At 36.2% G+C, this 16,529-nt stretch overlaps 2 protein-coding genes across 2 annotated transcripts in view; one reads left to right on the forward strand and one right to left on the reverse strand.

The window, feature by feature from the left end:
* Positions 1-6,834, reverse strand: part of LOC130438108 (transcription factor COE3) — a 96,457-nt gene extending 89,623 nt beyond the window's left edge. Inside the window, exon 1 of the mRNA XM_056769897.1 lies at positions 6,698-6,834. The gene's annotated coding sequence lies outside the window, so the exon portion shown is untranslated. The remainder of the gene's footprint in view (positions 1-6,697) is intronic.
* Positions 6,835-7,378: 544 nt separating this feature from the next.
* Positions 7,379-16,088, forward strand: ube2d2l (ubiquitin-conjugating enzyme E2D 2 (UBC4/5 homolog, yeast), like). Its single transcript, XM_056770452.1, has 7 exons — positions 7,379-7,698; positions 13,623-13,686; positions 13,775-13,806; positions 13,916-13,993; positions 14,190-14,295; positions 14,495-14,588; positions 15,223-16,088. Exons 1-7 carry the CDS (start codon positions 7,675-7,677, stop codon positions 15,266-15,268), a joined length of 444 nt encoding a protein of 147 aa, XP_056626430.1. The 5' UTR covers positions 7,379-7,674; the 3' UTR covers positions 15,269-16,088.
* The last annotated feature ends 441 nt before the right edge of the window (positions 16,089-16,529 follow it).

Genomic DNA, 16,529 nt, shown 5'->3' on the forward strand with positions numbered 1-16,529 from the left:
TTCGCCGCAAAAACTGCTTGTACAGTGCTGCTGATGTTGGACAGACCGAGCGCACTCGCAAACAGTGAAAGCGAATGTGCATTCACATGTGTTATATTTCTATTAATATGCAACGAAGTTCACACACAAAAATAATAATTAAAATATTAGCTAATCGACTATGGCATCATTTCCACAGATCAAAGCATGTCGTCTATAGGTCCTGTTATTATTCAATGTAATTTATTTCAAAGGGGATCCAAAGCGTTTAATGTTGTTTGAAGTTTTTGGTTTTGCGTCAAGATTTCAAACGTGAACTGTTTTCCATCAAACACATTGCAATATTTTAACCGTATCAAATTGTATCAATTAAAAGTGACATCTATTTCGGTTTTTCTTGTAAGACAGCAACCACAAAGGTTCCTTCCACCCGAAGAGGCTGTCTGCATAAATCGATAAAAAAAATAAATTGAAAAAAATATACTTTCAATATAGCGTAAACTCGAGAAGCCGAGTTGTTGTTTGCATTGTTTAACGTTAGATGATTAAACATTATTCTTAATTTAACACAATTATTTATCCTACCAACAATATACATTTATTTTCTAAATAACACAATTGAAAGATGTAAGTTTCGGCTCAGACCCATGTATTTATTATAAGATAAGATCCCAGGCTGTGTGGCCGTTGTATTGATATTATTCTGAATTTCTGCAAATCAAGGTCGTTTAAATATTTATTAAAAATAGCCCTCAGGAGATGAAGTCGTCAAATGCTACCACGGGTGTTTTGGAAAAAACACTTCAATATTTTATCCTAAAAATTGGTTAATACTTGACAAAGTATATCTGCGCACTTATCAATGTTTGCAAAGCATCATATTATCGGAAGTCTATTTTTCCCTCAGACAAGATCTAGTATCTTGTTTTGTATTCATTATTATTATCATGTGTCTACAACAATGTAAAATACAAAAGCAGGTCTACAAACTTCTTAAAAAGGTGTTCGCTAATAGGCCTATCTCTGGTCATTTTATTATTTTAGTGCCTATTATCAAAAACAACCTTCTGGGTGAGAAGTTGGGTATACACTTCTCTCAAAGCTGCAAAACAGCAGAATGACACCCAGAAAACGAGAATAGCTCTGTCAAGTAGCCTACCATTCATACCATTCATAGGCTACACCGTTTCTATTTTTATAGGCTATATTTAAGAAGTGATCAAAACCCTGAGCATATCACGTCTGTAATGGCACGTCGTGTTTAATTTCTATTTTATTCTATTCTTCAAAAAACAGAGAAAAAGTCCCACTGACCGAGAGTCCTAAACGTTCAACACACAGCTCGGGTTAAAATATACGTTTTTCATAGTCTCATGTCACAAACTCTCCCGAACTGTATTCCTGCTTACAGTTATCTTGGAAGCTCTGAATGTTTAGAACACTTTAAACTGCCCCAAACCTATATGTAAAAATAATTTAGGTACTTTTAATTGTTAAGAAATTAAATAACAACCATTTCAAATATATTGTATTGAACGAAAATATATTGTATTGAAAGTCAAACTTCACGTGAGCTGATCTGCTGTAACCCGCACAGGAGGTGGGCCGTGAGAATATTTTACAGTTCCCCTCATATTCATGGATTCAATATCACATCAAAGTCCAACATATCTTTTTAAATTCTTGAACATAATTTAGGTTGTTAATATTTCAATCTATTATGTAAAGAACAAAGATGCAATGGATGACATTTTATCAGGTTTGCAAGGTCTCAAAAAGAAAAAAAGATCATATGAAGCGTAGGGTAGGGCTATGTTTATATATATTTAAATATATCAAATGTTTTTTTATATCTTTGTGCACATTTCTTTTAACAATAAATGTTCAAGGTTAATTGAATAAATGAAGGTACAATATGAGTCCGTCTAGCTTTCTGTCAGATGAATGCAGTTGTTTCCACCTAGTGGTCATCAAGATAAAAGTAAAACCTTTCTACTAAAAATGTATACATATTGATAATCATGAAATCAAAGCAGATATTAAATAATCTATTTACAAACATAATTTTTTTCGTAATTACTTTAGGGGAAGCTGATTTCTCATTATTTCTATAAACAGACAAAAAAGGTTTTACTTAGTCTTGGATTACCTTAATATGAAAAGATAGTCTGAATTTATATAGGAACCTCGAGATTTTTTTTCTTTTAATATAAATTTCTGTAATAGTTCAATACTCGATAAAGATACTGATGTGGACTTTAACGTAAATAGCCTAACTAAAGACGTAATGACAAAGAAACGTTACAGAGATGGTCATAACTCAAAAATGAACGTTTTCGTTTACACAAGCATGGTGTTCAACGAGCAAACAGAACAAAACAAAAATGTGAAGATTATAAATTTTAGCATAAACCCGATAAATTAACAAGTAAGCAGCCAAACAGGTATCCTTTTAAATCCATGGCCAAGACAACACCCAATTTACAAACGCATTGAAGAATGTTAGTTTTTTCGGTCAAGGAGCGCCCTCTTGTGCTCAATTGGTTGCTAAAAACAAATACAAACGAAAATAGTTTTTGTAATATTACACAGGATGGTAAAGACGGAAATAAAATTAATTTTGTGGAAACTCTGTAAAGGTTCGACCAAGATTAAAAATAAACATTTAAATAGAAAACGTCTTCCATTCCCATCTAAATTCCTGTAGAAGTACCACCAGCATACATAATCATCCTATGATATCGATATGTTCAATAATTTATCATCTTAAATATCAAAACTTACCACAGAGATGGTAATAATCGTCATAAACTGCAAGAGGAAAAAAATACATACAGGGTGGCGTTTTCACAAAACATGACAATCAAAATGGCTCAACCTAAAAGCCATATATATAGTGCATCGTATAATGCATATCATTTTTTTCTTTAAAATTCTACAAACAATACCACATAACGTCAAATGTAATATAAATAAAAAACGAAAAAAGCACATGTACATAAGAATTCACAGCCTTTGCTATGACACTCAAGATTGAGCTCAGGTGCATCACGTTTCCACTGATGTTCCTTGAGAATCTTTCTACAACTTGATTGGAGTCCACCTGTAGTAAATTCATTTCATTGTACATTTGGAAAGGCACACACCTGTCTATATAAGGTCCCACAGTAAACAGTGCATGTCAGAGCACTAACCAAGCCATGAAGTCCAAGGAATTGTCTGTAGACCTATGAGACAGGATTGTATCGTGGCACAGATCTGGGGAAGGGTTCAGAAAAATATCTGCAGCATTGAAGGTCCCAATGAGCACAGTGGCCTCAATCATCCGTAAATGGAAGTTCGGAACCACCAGGACTCTTCCTAGAGCTGGCCGCCCGGCCAAACTGAGCGATCGTGGGAGAACGGCCTTAGTCCGGGAGGTGACGAAGAACCCGATGGTAACTCTGACAGAGCTCCAGCATGTCTTTGTGGAGAAAGGAGAACCTTCGAGAAGAACAACTAGCTCTGCAGCACTACAACGATCAGGCCTGTATGGCAGAGTAGAGGAGTTTGCCAAAAGGCACCTGAAGGACTCGCAGACCATGAGAAACCAAATGATCCGTTCTGATAAAAGAATAGCAAGTGTCATTTCTGGAGGAAACCAGGCACAGCTCATCACCTGGCCAATACCATCCCTACAGTGAAGCATGGTGGTGGCAGCATCATGCTGTGGGGATTTTTTTCAGCGGCAGGAACTGGGAGACTAGTCGGGATCGAGGGAGAGATGAATGCAGAAATGTACGGAGACGTCCTCGATGAAAACCTTCTCTAGACGTCACACTTGGGCGACGGTTCATCTTCCAACAGGACAATGACCCCAAGCACACCGCCAAGATAACAAATGTGTGGCTACAGGATAACTCTGTGAATTGGCCCAGACTTGACAGATTGAACATCTCTGGAGAGATCGGAAAATGTCTGTGCACTGACGCTCTTCAACCAACCTGATGGTGCTTGAGAGGTCCTGCAAAGAAGAATGGGAGGAACTGCCCAAAAAGAGTTGTCACAAGCTTTTAGCATCACACTCAAAAATACTTGAGTCTGTAATTGGTGCCAAAGGTGGTTCAACAAAGTATTGAGCAAAGGCTTTTTTTGCTTTTTAGATTTCAGAAAACTTTTCACGTTTTCATTATGGGGTATTGTTTGTAGAATTTAGGAAAATAATATATTTAATCCATTTTGGAATAAGGCTGTAACATGCCAACATGTGGAAAAAGTGAAGCGCTATGAATACTTTCTGGATGCACTGTATGTGAAAATGTATTTATTCAAAAAGGGTGTAAGCATCTTAAATGAAACATCATCTGGTTTAGTCGCACTCTTTAAATGCTGTAAAAGAGCCTAATCAAATTGAGTAAATCCATCTAATATCTAGCAGCAGTATACAGTAGCACTACTAGACAATGTTATAATGTTAAACTGTTTTGTGGTAAGAGGACCTATAGTCATTGCAAGCATTTCCAGTTTAACTGCTTTGTGGTCAAAGTGCAATTCATAACGGTTTTCAATCATATTAGCCTGCTTTCAACTTAAACAAATGGCTAAATAGATTTTCTATGAAATCAAAGGAGAAAAAGAGTTCATAGACGTCAGTTTAATCATTCTTTTTGATATTTCTAAACTTTATAACATTTCAATTCTGTTCTATTTTCCTTGCATTTTTAGAAGAAACTAAAACAGTACATGCGGTACGAGAGAATGAAGTTAACATGGTATAGAATTTACTGAGATAACGACTTTACCAAGCTCCTGACAGTCTCCGAAAGGGTAGAGAGCCCCATCTAGTGTTTAATATATTAAACTAAATTTGGCTGGAGCAAAGTTCTTACATTCCTGCTTTTTCCTTTTTTAAACTATCTCTATGACACACAGTAAGACTATATCCCCCTATTATTCATGCAAATGCAAAAAAAAAAATTCTTTTCTTGCATGGGTCCTCAATCCTGATCACAATTTTTGTCACTTGTTCAAATGTAAATTGATCCTCTGTCTCAACAAAGCTAATGCACAAATACTTTTCTTCACTGTTAATTTTGCTCTGACTTTATGAAACATGTTTTCAGTGCATTTTAGATGCCAAAAAATTGAAACGTATCCCAATACTGTTTTATAACAATTAACTAAACAATAAGATTAATATTAACCTGATCCAGTCAACCACTCACTACATTCAAAAAACTAAAACCCTTCTCTTCTGTGAATACTAGACAGACAACCCACTCTCTTTCTCTCACCAGGAAGTAGACTAGCTTTTGTTGAAACTAGTAACTTTGTATTAGCACCTATTGCATTATTGCTCCTGTATGACATATCGCTTATTGCTCCCTAAACTCTCTGTAAGTCGCTTTGGATAAAAGTGTTTGAATAAAATGTGTCTTAAAACATGAATTGTCAGATTCAATCTGAAAGATTACATAAAGAAACTTAAACAAGACTCAATTCGAAAGAATGTTGTCAGCAAAGTTCTTATATTCCATTTTCCATTCCATTTTCTACCGCTTATCCGAACTACCTCGGGTCACGGGGAGCCTGCGCCTATCTCAGGAGTCATCGGGCATCAAGGCAGGATACACCCTGGATGGAGTGCCAACCCATCGCAGGGCACACACACTCACTCATTCGTTCTTATATTCTGTTTTTAAAAAAATCTTTCATCACATGCTGCAAGACTGAATTCCCACTGCAATTTCTAACCATAGAAAATACATATATTTTTTATATTATTTATCAACCCAATGAAAATGTTCTGTAAAATATATCACTATAAATTCGCTTGATTTAAAGTGTCTCTGCAGTACTCGTGTCAATAAGCTTTTTTACAACCTGCATTCTGCACAACCTCACACCCGGTTTTCTCTTCATAGGCTTCTATAATAATTTGTTTGTGATAGTACTTATTTGAAAAATTTGCACATTTTAAACAGATTGTAATAACCATCGACCTACAAGACAATAATTATGTTGTTTGTATGGCCTCTACCGAGTTAAAGCTTGTCTAGGACTTGCCAGATTCTGTGTAATGATGCAATGCAGCATAATGATTGCTCTGATCCACCTCAGCTCCTCCTACTAAAAGGTATAATCTCACAATTATAGACTCCATGTATTCATGATTCAAGTAAAACTTTCCTGTAGCTCAGTGGTCGGAGCATTGGTTGTGGGTTCGATCCCAGGGGATTGCAAATACCTATGTAAAAAATGTATAGGATAAAGCAATGTAAGTCGCTTTGGATAAAAGCGTCTGCCAAATGCCTAAATGTAAAATAATCAAGTGCACGTGCATATGTAAATGTATATGACACCTCTAAGCAAAAAAACAATATGTTTGAATGCATCTAATCATCACTTAAGACTTCACATCTGTGTAAAAATATGTTCAAGTCAACCTGTTCTCTGTCTGGAATGCAGAACTGATGTAAATAATGTAAACAAATGTAATCTATTTAATACTTTCTCAATGTAAACATACTCAAAGGCAAATACAAAAAAAATACCTGAGACATAAACTCTTAATAGAATAAACCCCGCAAATGTCTTTCACCAATATCAGACACAGATTATAATGAAGAAATAGATCATAACTCGAATAATTTGAATAAACTATTACACCAAAATGAAACAACTAACGTTAGGCTGATGGGCAAGGGACATATTATAAGACAGTGTCCATGACGCTTACCGTTAAACCACCTGAAGGTTTTAGTTTCAGTGCTTGTTCAAACAATTCTGCTAAAAGTCTCGAAAAAAAGTCTGATCTTATTCAGGTTTAATGTGACGATTACACAAAACGACGTTCACATTCAAAGTAAATACTTCTCCCGCCAACAACGCCTCACTTGGTCTGTTCGGTTTTACGGCGTGTGACATTAAAGTACCGCGAGAGCGACGAGAGAGTTGACTGCTCTGTATGCTGTAAAATCGCACTCGCGATACTTTGATGTCGACCGCCGGTAAGTTTGCGCATGCGCAGTGCAACATAAAGACGAGCGCAGCTATTTACTTTGCCCTTACCAAGGCGACAAGATGCACCTGATATGGGCTACCGTGAAATAATTACATGAAACAACATTATAACAAACGTTAACTTGTCTCAACCCCGACCTTAGGGGGAAAACCTACATTCATTCTATTAATTCTATTCAACAAAAATATAACGTCTCTTGATAGGACAACACGGGCAGCTCACGTTACATTGCTTTTAAGATACATCCACTGAAAGTACCCTTGACAAAAATATATATTTTTGTGGAATACTTTATAATAAATAATATATATCTATTCTCTTTCTCTGTTAGTTAGTGCTTCCACATTTCCGTAAACTGATGCGTCAGAAGAGAGATAGAGGGAGTTAGAGAGGGGACATTTTGTGGTGAGTGAGAGAGAGCGAGAGCTCAGAGGAGGAGACATACCTTCACTAGTGTTGTAATACAGGACTGCCTGTTCATATTCAATAACTTTTGTTTACGTCAGTATAATATTTATCAGATACCAAGGATCACGTAGATCCGCCTTAACGGCTCATTTTGTTCGTTTCCGGTTCGCTATCGTCGGGTTTCTGTTGGATCTTTGGTGTCTGGCTAGCGAGCACACAAGTAGCCGCAGCTAGCCGGATAAATCTCGTCTTTCTCGGCCCCAAGAGCCCACAACATACAAAGCATGGCATTAAAACGAATTCACAAGGTAAGAAATGTCATTTTATGTAAAACATTTAGGATTTGTTCTTTGAAGGGTTTGTGTTTTGTCTAGAAAACATTGCTGGGTTAGCAAATGTTAAACAGGTTAGCAAATGCTACGTGAATGGCAGGATGGGTTAAGCGCTTAGCTTGTTTTCGTCTTATTGTATATTTCTAAATAAGTTATTTATTTTAATGTTGTTTGATACTTGTCCTATTGTTTCACACTATCTATCTATCTATCTACATCTATATTTCTATTTCTGTATGAATGTAATATGTATGAATGAGCGTCATAAAATCATAGTTTGTGAATGTGGGAGATGTCATAGAATTATACAGGTAAACTATATCCAAGAAGAATCACAATATCAACCATTTTTGCTCATATTAGTTACATATTAGAAAGGAGGAAATGCTTGGAACTGTGTGTAAGATTAGTGATAAAGGTGGATGACAAGGATTTTCACGTGGCCGGGTTTTCTCTCATTGGGATATTAAAACAGACCTTTATTTGTAATTTCTCATACTTGAACTCATTGTGTTGACGTACATGAATAATATTTATGAATCATCTCAGCCACAGAAAGGACATGTTAGGACAGTCTTTGGCCAGACTGATTCCAGTAACTGCAATGGGCAGATAATGTAGAACAGATGATAGTCCTGGTAGTACTTCTTTAAACTGGCTGTTAGCTTTTGTTTTACTTTTCTGTGACTCTCGATTTGGTAAACACAACAAGCATATGCGTCACTGAGAGAAGTTCTTCCTGAAAAGTTACTACTAGTACAAAATACTTGAGATAGAAATTTCCGGCTTGCACCAGTGTGAAGTTGCACAATAGTTGGTTGAACTTGGAAACAGATTTGTATTTGTCTTTATTTTGCTGAGTTTGATTGCTTTTATGAATTAGACTGACACAGCAGAACGTTTATGGGCTGACAGCCAAATACTTAATTTGTCAAGCAGTCTTTGATACAATGGGCCGAACTAAACACTTTATTTATTAACACTTTGTATGAGACTCAAACAACCAAAAATTATTTATATTTCACAAATGTTGTATTTTATGTGTTCATCATATTTAAACTTTCACGATTGTTGCATGAACCACCAGACTGTGAGTTTCAGAAAATAAGACCGCTGAGATGAGATTTTAGTGCTGGAAATATCATATTTAGCACAGAATCCCAGTTAATAATGCCAGCCACATATTTTAAGTAATAGTAGAGTGTGTTTATTCCCCACACCAGTATGTAGCCGTAAAAATAGCTGCCACTGTTAGTGGATGTGTTCACACTGTCCTATATTGGGTGGATAAGATGGTGTACATCAAAACTTAGGAAGATTCTTTTCACCCATATTGTCCAAAAATGAACGGATTTAATCTGACCTCTGACAATTTTTTTTATTGGCTTGTTTGTGTGTTGGTCTGGCGTTAGTCTGTCATAGAAGGATAATTTTGGCAATTTGTAAATTATAGTAATGTCAAAATGTTAAGTATGAGTTTGATGACTTGCTGACTTGTGACCTAAATAAATCTCAGTGATTATCAATGTGAAAGATGTTAAAACTAAGATTAGATAAAAGATACGAATTGGCCTGTTGACCCATAACCTATATTTAAGACAAAACCTAATGACATTATACCATTCCAATTGAAGTCATCTGGAGAAATTCGTATATTGGTAATTTTACATTAGAATGGTTCATAAATCACAATTCTCAAACCTTTTACTTAAGATCATACTTTTTGCTCATAATCCCTCTCTCAGGTATTAAGGACTAAAGTGTGAATCTATACACCTGTCAATGCAAAATCTTGCATTTAAAGAGAAGCAACCTGTCACAAATATTGTTAGCTAAACAGTCTGCATTTGCTTGTTTGATGTTACAACCAAAGACTTCTTACTCATCAAAGAAACCTCCACTTCCTGTCAGCTCACATGCACAGACCTGCACTGCCAGAGGGTTGCCTGCACCTAACATACTTGAATTCTCAGAAACATACTTTTTTTCAAAGAGGTGGTCTGTATAGATGCAATGTACCACTGTTTTCCCATAAAGCGAAAGATATAAAATGGTTGTCATTTTCCTCTTGTACTAATGCTTGGGTGTGGCCAGAGATTGGTAGATGGGTTTATTATGTCAGCACCCTTCATTATTTCTAGAGAAGGGATGGGCTTTTTCACTAATTTCATATTAGAATATTTGAGCTCATAAAAAACGCATATTCGTTTATTTAAATTAAATTAATAAAGACTTAATTTGTTACATTTTTATTTAGCTTATAATTATTATTAAATGTTCATTTGTTCATATTATATCCTGTATATAGATTTTTTAATGTTGTAAAGATTAACAACGGTGGAAAAAAACTTAGATAAATGCATAAAAACGACATTTAAACCTGCGCGAAGCGAAATCATACGAAACATATCGAACAAAATGCAACATATATTGACAGACTGGGATATATTGTTCTTTTTATTTTGTTTGACATGTTCTTGATAAGAAAAACAATCATATACGTCTAACTCTGGTGAAAGTCTGTTCAACAAGCCTGTCTTTCATGGTTAATATCTGTCTTGTTTAGCTTTGCATTGCATTTGCATTAATAGATAAAGAAAACTAAGGTATCCTAAAATAAGGAATTACAGCGTGTTCTTAAAGAAACAAAAAAACATCTGTGCAAATTTATTTACAGGCGACAACCCTGTTTAAAGTTCTTAGGGGCTGTGTCCATAGAGGCGTTTACCCCTTAGGCCAGCGTGATTTTTCAATAGTTTTCGACAGTAACGTCGCGCTTTAAAAAAAAGCAGTTTTTAGTTTACTGTTCATCAACATGCCAGTAAATTAAGCTTCTTAAAAAATCTTGAGATTGCTGTAATCGAACTGAATCTGCGCTCAACGGGGAAGGCCAAAGATAATATATTAACGAGGTGCGTCACTGTCATTGCAATAAATTGGAAAAAATGCAATGCTAAATAGCTGCTTGGAGGCGCTCATGCTATGACGTAAATAGCTGTCCGAAAGGCCACGGGGGCATGACTTTCGCTCAACAGACTTTGTCGTGGTGCTGGAGTGGAGGCTCTTTCTGCTTGTTTTGAGAGCAACGCGAAAGTGCTGCTTATGTATGCAGTGTAAAAATACATTCTTGATGTGGCAAATTTGGACATTATGACTTTAGTACAACGGGCATACAACAAGCCAGCTCGCGTCTGTTCGTCAGCATTATACTCAACAACACCATATTGCTTCTCATTTTGCAGGCGCAGTCTCGCTTCACCATTACCACTCGGTATTAGAGATTGTGGATGCTTTTATCTACAGACAGAGCCAGTGTAGCCTAATTAAGTGCAAGGAAATCTTTTTATGAAACCGGAAAACCGCAATTCCCTTACACATATTGAACCGTGGAGGTCTTACCGAACGTTTCAATATTATATTGAGTATTGTGGCATCCCTATTAGTTGCAGTGAATTTACATTTTAATGTTTCAAGTGGTTGAAATCAGCATCAGTTAGCCTAGTAAATTTCTAACAAACGTACAACCGCTTCGAACAAGTTATGTAATTATTTAATTAATCATTTAACATTACGTTGCCATTTTTGTACCAACTTATATATAAGTGATGTTAACAAAAACTTTGGCTCAAGTTTTTTTAAACATTTTAATATGGTGATGTGAGCCGAGCATAAGACGTGAGATCCGCCAGGTACGTGTGTAATATGTGTGTAAACTTAAAATATTTAGACTAGCTTGCGATCTGACTAAACAAAGATTTAGTAACGCATACAAATATATTTTCTGTTTATTATAAAGTCATTACAGATTAATTGAAGAACCGTTACATAAAACAATTCTAACCCTGAGGTTACGCAATTTATTATTCTTATGAAAAATAAGAATATTCGAATAGCATTTCTATTTTTGAAAATTTGCTCACATCCTTAATCATTACCTAAACCAGTGAGTGGTTTCTATTATTGTGAACACTTTGGCTAAAATGCATGGTGAGATGGGCGAAACCACATTGATTTACACCTTTACGTACAAAATATCTACAATAGCTATCTGTACCCATACTTGTACTTATCTGTTTGTGTACGTAAAGACGATCAGAATTGTTGCATGTTTGTAAGGGCCATGTGAATTGAATTTGCCATTAGACCAACTCTCAATGATTCCCTCTCTTTATTAGCTTTAATATTAGCTCTAATGATCAGGGAGAAGTTGTTCCTTCTTGTTTGGCTAAGTTAGCACAATGGTGTGGATAATTTTGATTTTATAATAACCCATGGCAGTCATCAGATAAAGCAAATTAAAATGCTGATCCTTTATTACTTGGCCTTGATAAACAGTTAGTTCTGTTTGTGACATTTCAGCGACTAGGGAGAAACTAGAGACTTTGCTCAATATGTTCTGTTCTTACACTGTTGCATTATGAAGACGACATATTGTCGTTTCCTGCCGCTGTTTTTCCAGAATTGAGTAAACTAAGTTTCGTTTACTAGTGAGACTGCAAGCAGACCGTTCAGGAGAGAAATTAAAGGATATTCTGTCTAGACTTTTACTCTAATACTAAAGACACATGCATCTGATTGTTTTCCAGGATCAACAGTTTTTTGCACCTTTTATTAATTAAGTGCCTAATGATATTTATTATGCCTGTTTATTTAAGGTTAGCTATTAAATTGTCTAAATGCAGATTACAATAGATTTAAAGGTACAATTTGTAACAATTTCAAATTAAAATATCCAAAAACTACTAGACCAGTGTTCTATATTTTGTTCAGCTGAGTACTTACAATAGCTCAAATGTTTGTAAATCCTGAGAAAATCACCATTCTAAACAGTGACACGGGGCTGTTGCAGCCGCCTGTCAATGGTGTCATATCTTTGTTACCCTTTGATACCGCCTTTACTGACATAGAAATCGCATGACAACAGTGTGAGTACGTTCAAAAAAACTTTTACTATGATTGATTATAACACTTTAAAGTGCAAAGTGTTATCACACCATTGAATTGGACAAATACTAATTTAGTTTTAAACCTTACATTACTAGGGTCTAATTCATTATAATTAAATGAAATGTTTTCATCAAACACAACATTTATAAAACTTTATTACTCTACCTCATCCGTTAACATGATTTCTTGTATCCTACTGATTGATTGCAGTGGTGGAGTTGAATACAACAGAACCCATCATTCCATGCTCCTTTAAAGGGTCACCAAGCTAAGCCATAGTTGTTGTTTTGATCGTGTGCCCTCTAGCGGTGGTTTTTACAAACTAGCTTTAACAATATATTGGTTTATACTGTGCATTGAATAAAAAGCAGCATCCAGCATATACTAGACATCAACTGATGGTTTACTTTGCTCAGATCTGGATCTTGTAGCATAAAACCCTTATATAAAAATTTTATGGGAGGTTTTTAACCAAATTTATATATATGTATATTATATATCAAATTAGTAACATACCATTCACTTTAGAGTTCCTGTTAACCGAAAATGATCCGTCATTGACTTATTTTTCTTACTAGTGACGGAAAAATCTGATTTGGAAAACATACGCACGTCAGCTGAGACTGCGAGTTCAGATGCATGTCAAAGATGTGTCGCGTGCACACACAAAGGCACGCAGTGGTGCTTTGTTTACAGAGAAGAAATTTTGAAGAATGTTGGTCACCGAACAATGGTACCCTTTCACTTATTCTATGTACACAAAACCAATGCAAGTCAATGGGTTCCGCCGTTGTTCGGTTACCAACATTCCTTAAAATGGGTGAATTATCCCTTTAAACATAGCTGCATGATGTAAAGTTCACGTGGGCAAAGTAATGTAATACTTTCAAACTCTCAAGACCTGAAGTCTACATGAAATGAAAATGAACTATATTTCTTTCCTGTGTCTACAGGAGCTGACTGATTTGGGCAGGGACCCCCCAGCACAGTGCTCTGCAGGACCAGTGGGAGATGATTGTGAGTTATTTCACTCTTATTGTTCTCATTACGTCAAACACAACACAGAGTTCACTATAATAAGACGATTCTTGCTCTTTATTCGCAGTGTTTCATTGGCAAGCCACAATTATGGGACCTGTAAGTGAATGCACGTCCTCATTTGCATGTGCAAGCACACAGATAAAGTTGCGTTCAGGTTAATACAACAGAATGCTCAGAACTCTGTGTTTTGGTCTTTCTTTTGCAGAACGACAGTCCATATCAGGGGGGCGTGTTTTTCCTGACTATTCATTTTCCTACAGACTATCCTTTCAAACCACCTAAGGTAAGAATCATTGCAAAATCTAAGCAGTCGACTGGTTTTATGTTTGTTAGGGACTGTAGGTGTGTAAAGAGCAGATTTGAATAAGAATGTTATGTTCCTGTTGATATTATAGAAATGTCTAGTAAATATCAGACAGTGGTGGAGGAAAAACGTACGTGTGTGCGTTTGATTGACTGTTTTGTCTTCTAACCTGCAGGTTGCATTCACCACAAGAATTTATCACCCAAATATTAACAGTAATGGCAGCATCTGTTTGGATATTCTAAGGTCGCAGTGGTCTCCTGCGTTAACTATCTCTAAAGGTGAGCCGACAAATCGCAGGCAATTAAAAAGGAACAAACACATTGCATGCCTTAATAAAGCACATTTTTCTGACGAGAAATACTCCTTAGAGTCTTAAAATCACTTTATGGGATAGCCAAGATATAAACTATTAACGTACCGCATACCTATTATACCGTGTGAGGCCGTGCGCCAACCTGTCTCATTTTTCTCTTGCAGTTCTATTGTCCATCTGCTCACTGTTATGTGATCCAAACCCAGATGATCCATTAGTGCCAGAGATAGCACGTATCTATAAAACAGACAATGAAAAGTAAGTATACAATTTTATGTGTTTTAAGCCTTGCAGATAACTAAGATTTATGATTAAATCGTCTTCTCTGATGTATAATAAACTAGCGAGAGAGACATAATATGTTGTAGGGGTTAGGCATGATGGTAGAGCAAGGTTATGTTTGCATGTGGGTGATAGATGTATTGTTAATTAAAAGGTCCTTATTGTGAGAACAGTAGAATGGTATCATAAATTGTACCTGATAAGCAGCAAAATACCACGTCCAAAGGACTGCCCAACATGAACGTGTGTTTTAAAACCAGAGTAATGTTTTCTAATTCATCATCCTGACTCTTATTTTTCTCCATTCTCATAAATACTGCCCAGTAATATTTTAAACTCTGCTTTTAGCATGAGTTTAATGAATTCAGACATTCTAGTATTGAGGTTTAATTGGATTTAGACGCATCAGAACAGACAGCAAATGTAACGTTTGTGGCTGCAGTGTGGATCTGTTGGAGACGAGACCACTGTGTTTGACCTTGTGCTGTTGCTGCACTGTGTGTGTTTGCGCTGCTTTGAGCTGAGTTGGCAGACTGTCTGCTTACCCAGGATGTGTGATGCTACCTCCACACTTCATACCGCTTTATTTTTCTCTCTCTCTCTCTCACAGGTACAACAGAATAGCTCGGGAATGGACTCAAAAGTACGCCATGTGATACCTGAAAATCAGACCAATCTGCAGTATAGCTGGAAAAAAATGAGACAACTTTTCCCCCTTCCCCTTAATGAATCGACGGTTACCGGTGTATTCAGACCATATCAGTTCTGCTTAGTTATTTTGCCCCCTTCGATATCCATTCACATGCTGTAAAAAGGACCACAACGTCGTAAAGATCACCAGCTTTATGTTCAGAAAAACGCTCGTGTCAAAGAAGCATGTTTTAATGACGAGCTCAGATGTTTTTTTATTGAGACAAAAGAAAAAAAACGTAAGAGAACATTGGTCGCTTGTAACTCATGCCACAGGCTAGAGGTGCTATTCAAGAAAATAAAACAACGGTTCTACAGGTGCCAGCGAACATGGAAATGTGTTGCCTGGTTGGCCTTCATGTTTTTTATATGCTTTTACAATAGCAATGAGAACTATGGTCTGTGAAATATATTCTTGCTTATAACTGACTGTTTCTTACCAAATCAGTCACGTCATTGTATCAGCAGTTACGAAAATATATATTTTGCATGTTAATGAAACAACTAAAGTAATTGGTCTGTGGTCTGCCAAAAATGAATATCTGCAGACGATGTAAAGCAAATACACGTCCACTTTTAGAGTCTGAGAACTTATTTTGTTACCCATTTTCTCTCCCGTTTTTGATGTTTTTAGAACTGAGAGCTATTAGTTATCTATCCTCGTAAACACACTGTTCTCTCATTGCACTGAATAAATGTGATCGAAAGCTCTTGATGGATGACCGATCAACTAATAGCTCTTCTAGCTGTTGATTTTTGTTTGCTCAATAAAGTTGCTAAAGTATCGTTCAGTGTGTTTCTGTAGTATCTGTGTGTGTCTTCATGAGATTGCATTATAGGGGTTATGTACTCCGTGACATGTTTGTTATGAGATGTTTCTAAGTAGTATTGATGTACAAACGGAATTTGACACTGTAGTTGTTGGACCCTTGTAGCTAACGCATAATCCAAAGGAGAGATCTCTCAACAACTGCTGGACTATTATTAGTACTTTAAAAGAGGGACCCCTGTCTGTAAGAGCGACAGCAGTGTTATATCACTCGATGCTCTGTATGTGGACAAAGTTAGAACAACAATGCTGAGTTCAACAAGCAGTTAGGATGGGTTTATTGAGTTGTTTATAACGTTCAGCAAAACACAAACAAAAGAATGCACATCACTGGCAAAATGCTTAAAGTGGGTGCTCGACTTAAATAACAAAAGCAGAAAAAATGCCATCACCACTGC

The sequence above is a fragment of the Triplophysa dalaica genome, chromosome 16, assembly GCF_015846415.1.
Source record: "Triplophysa dalaica isolate WHDGS20190420 chromosome 16, ASM1584641v1, whole genome shotgun sequence".
Classification (NCBI taxonomy): domain Eukaryota; kingdom Metazoa; phylum Chordata; class Actinopteri; order Cypriniformes; family Nemacheilidae; genus Triplophysa; species Triplophysa dalaica.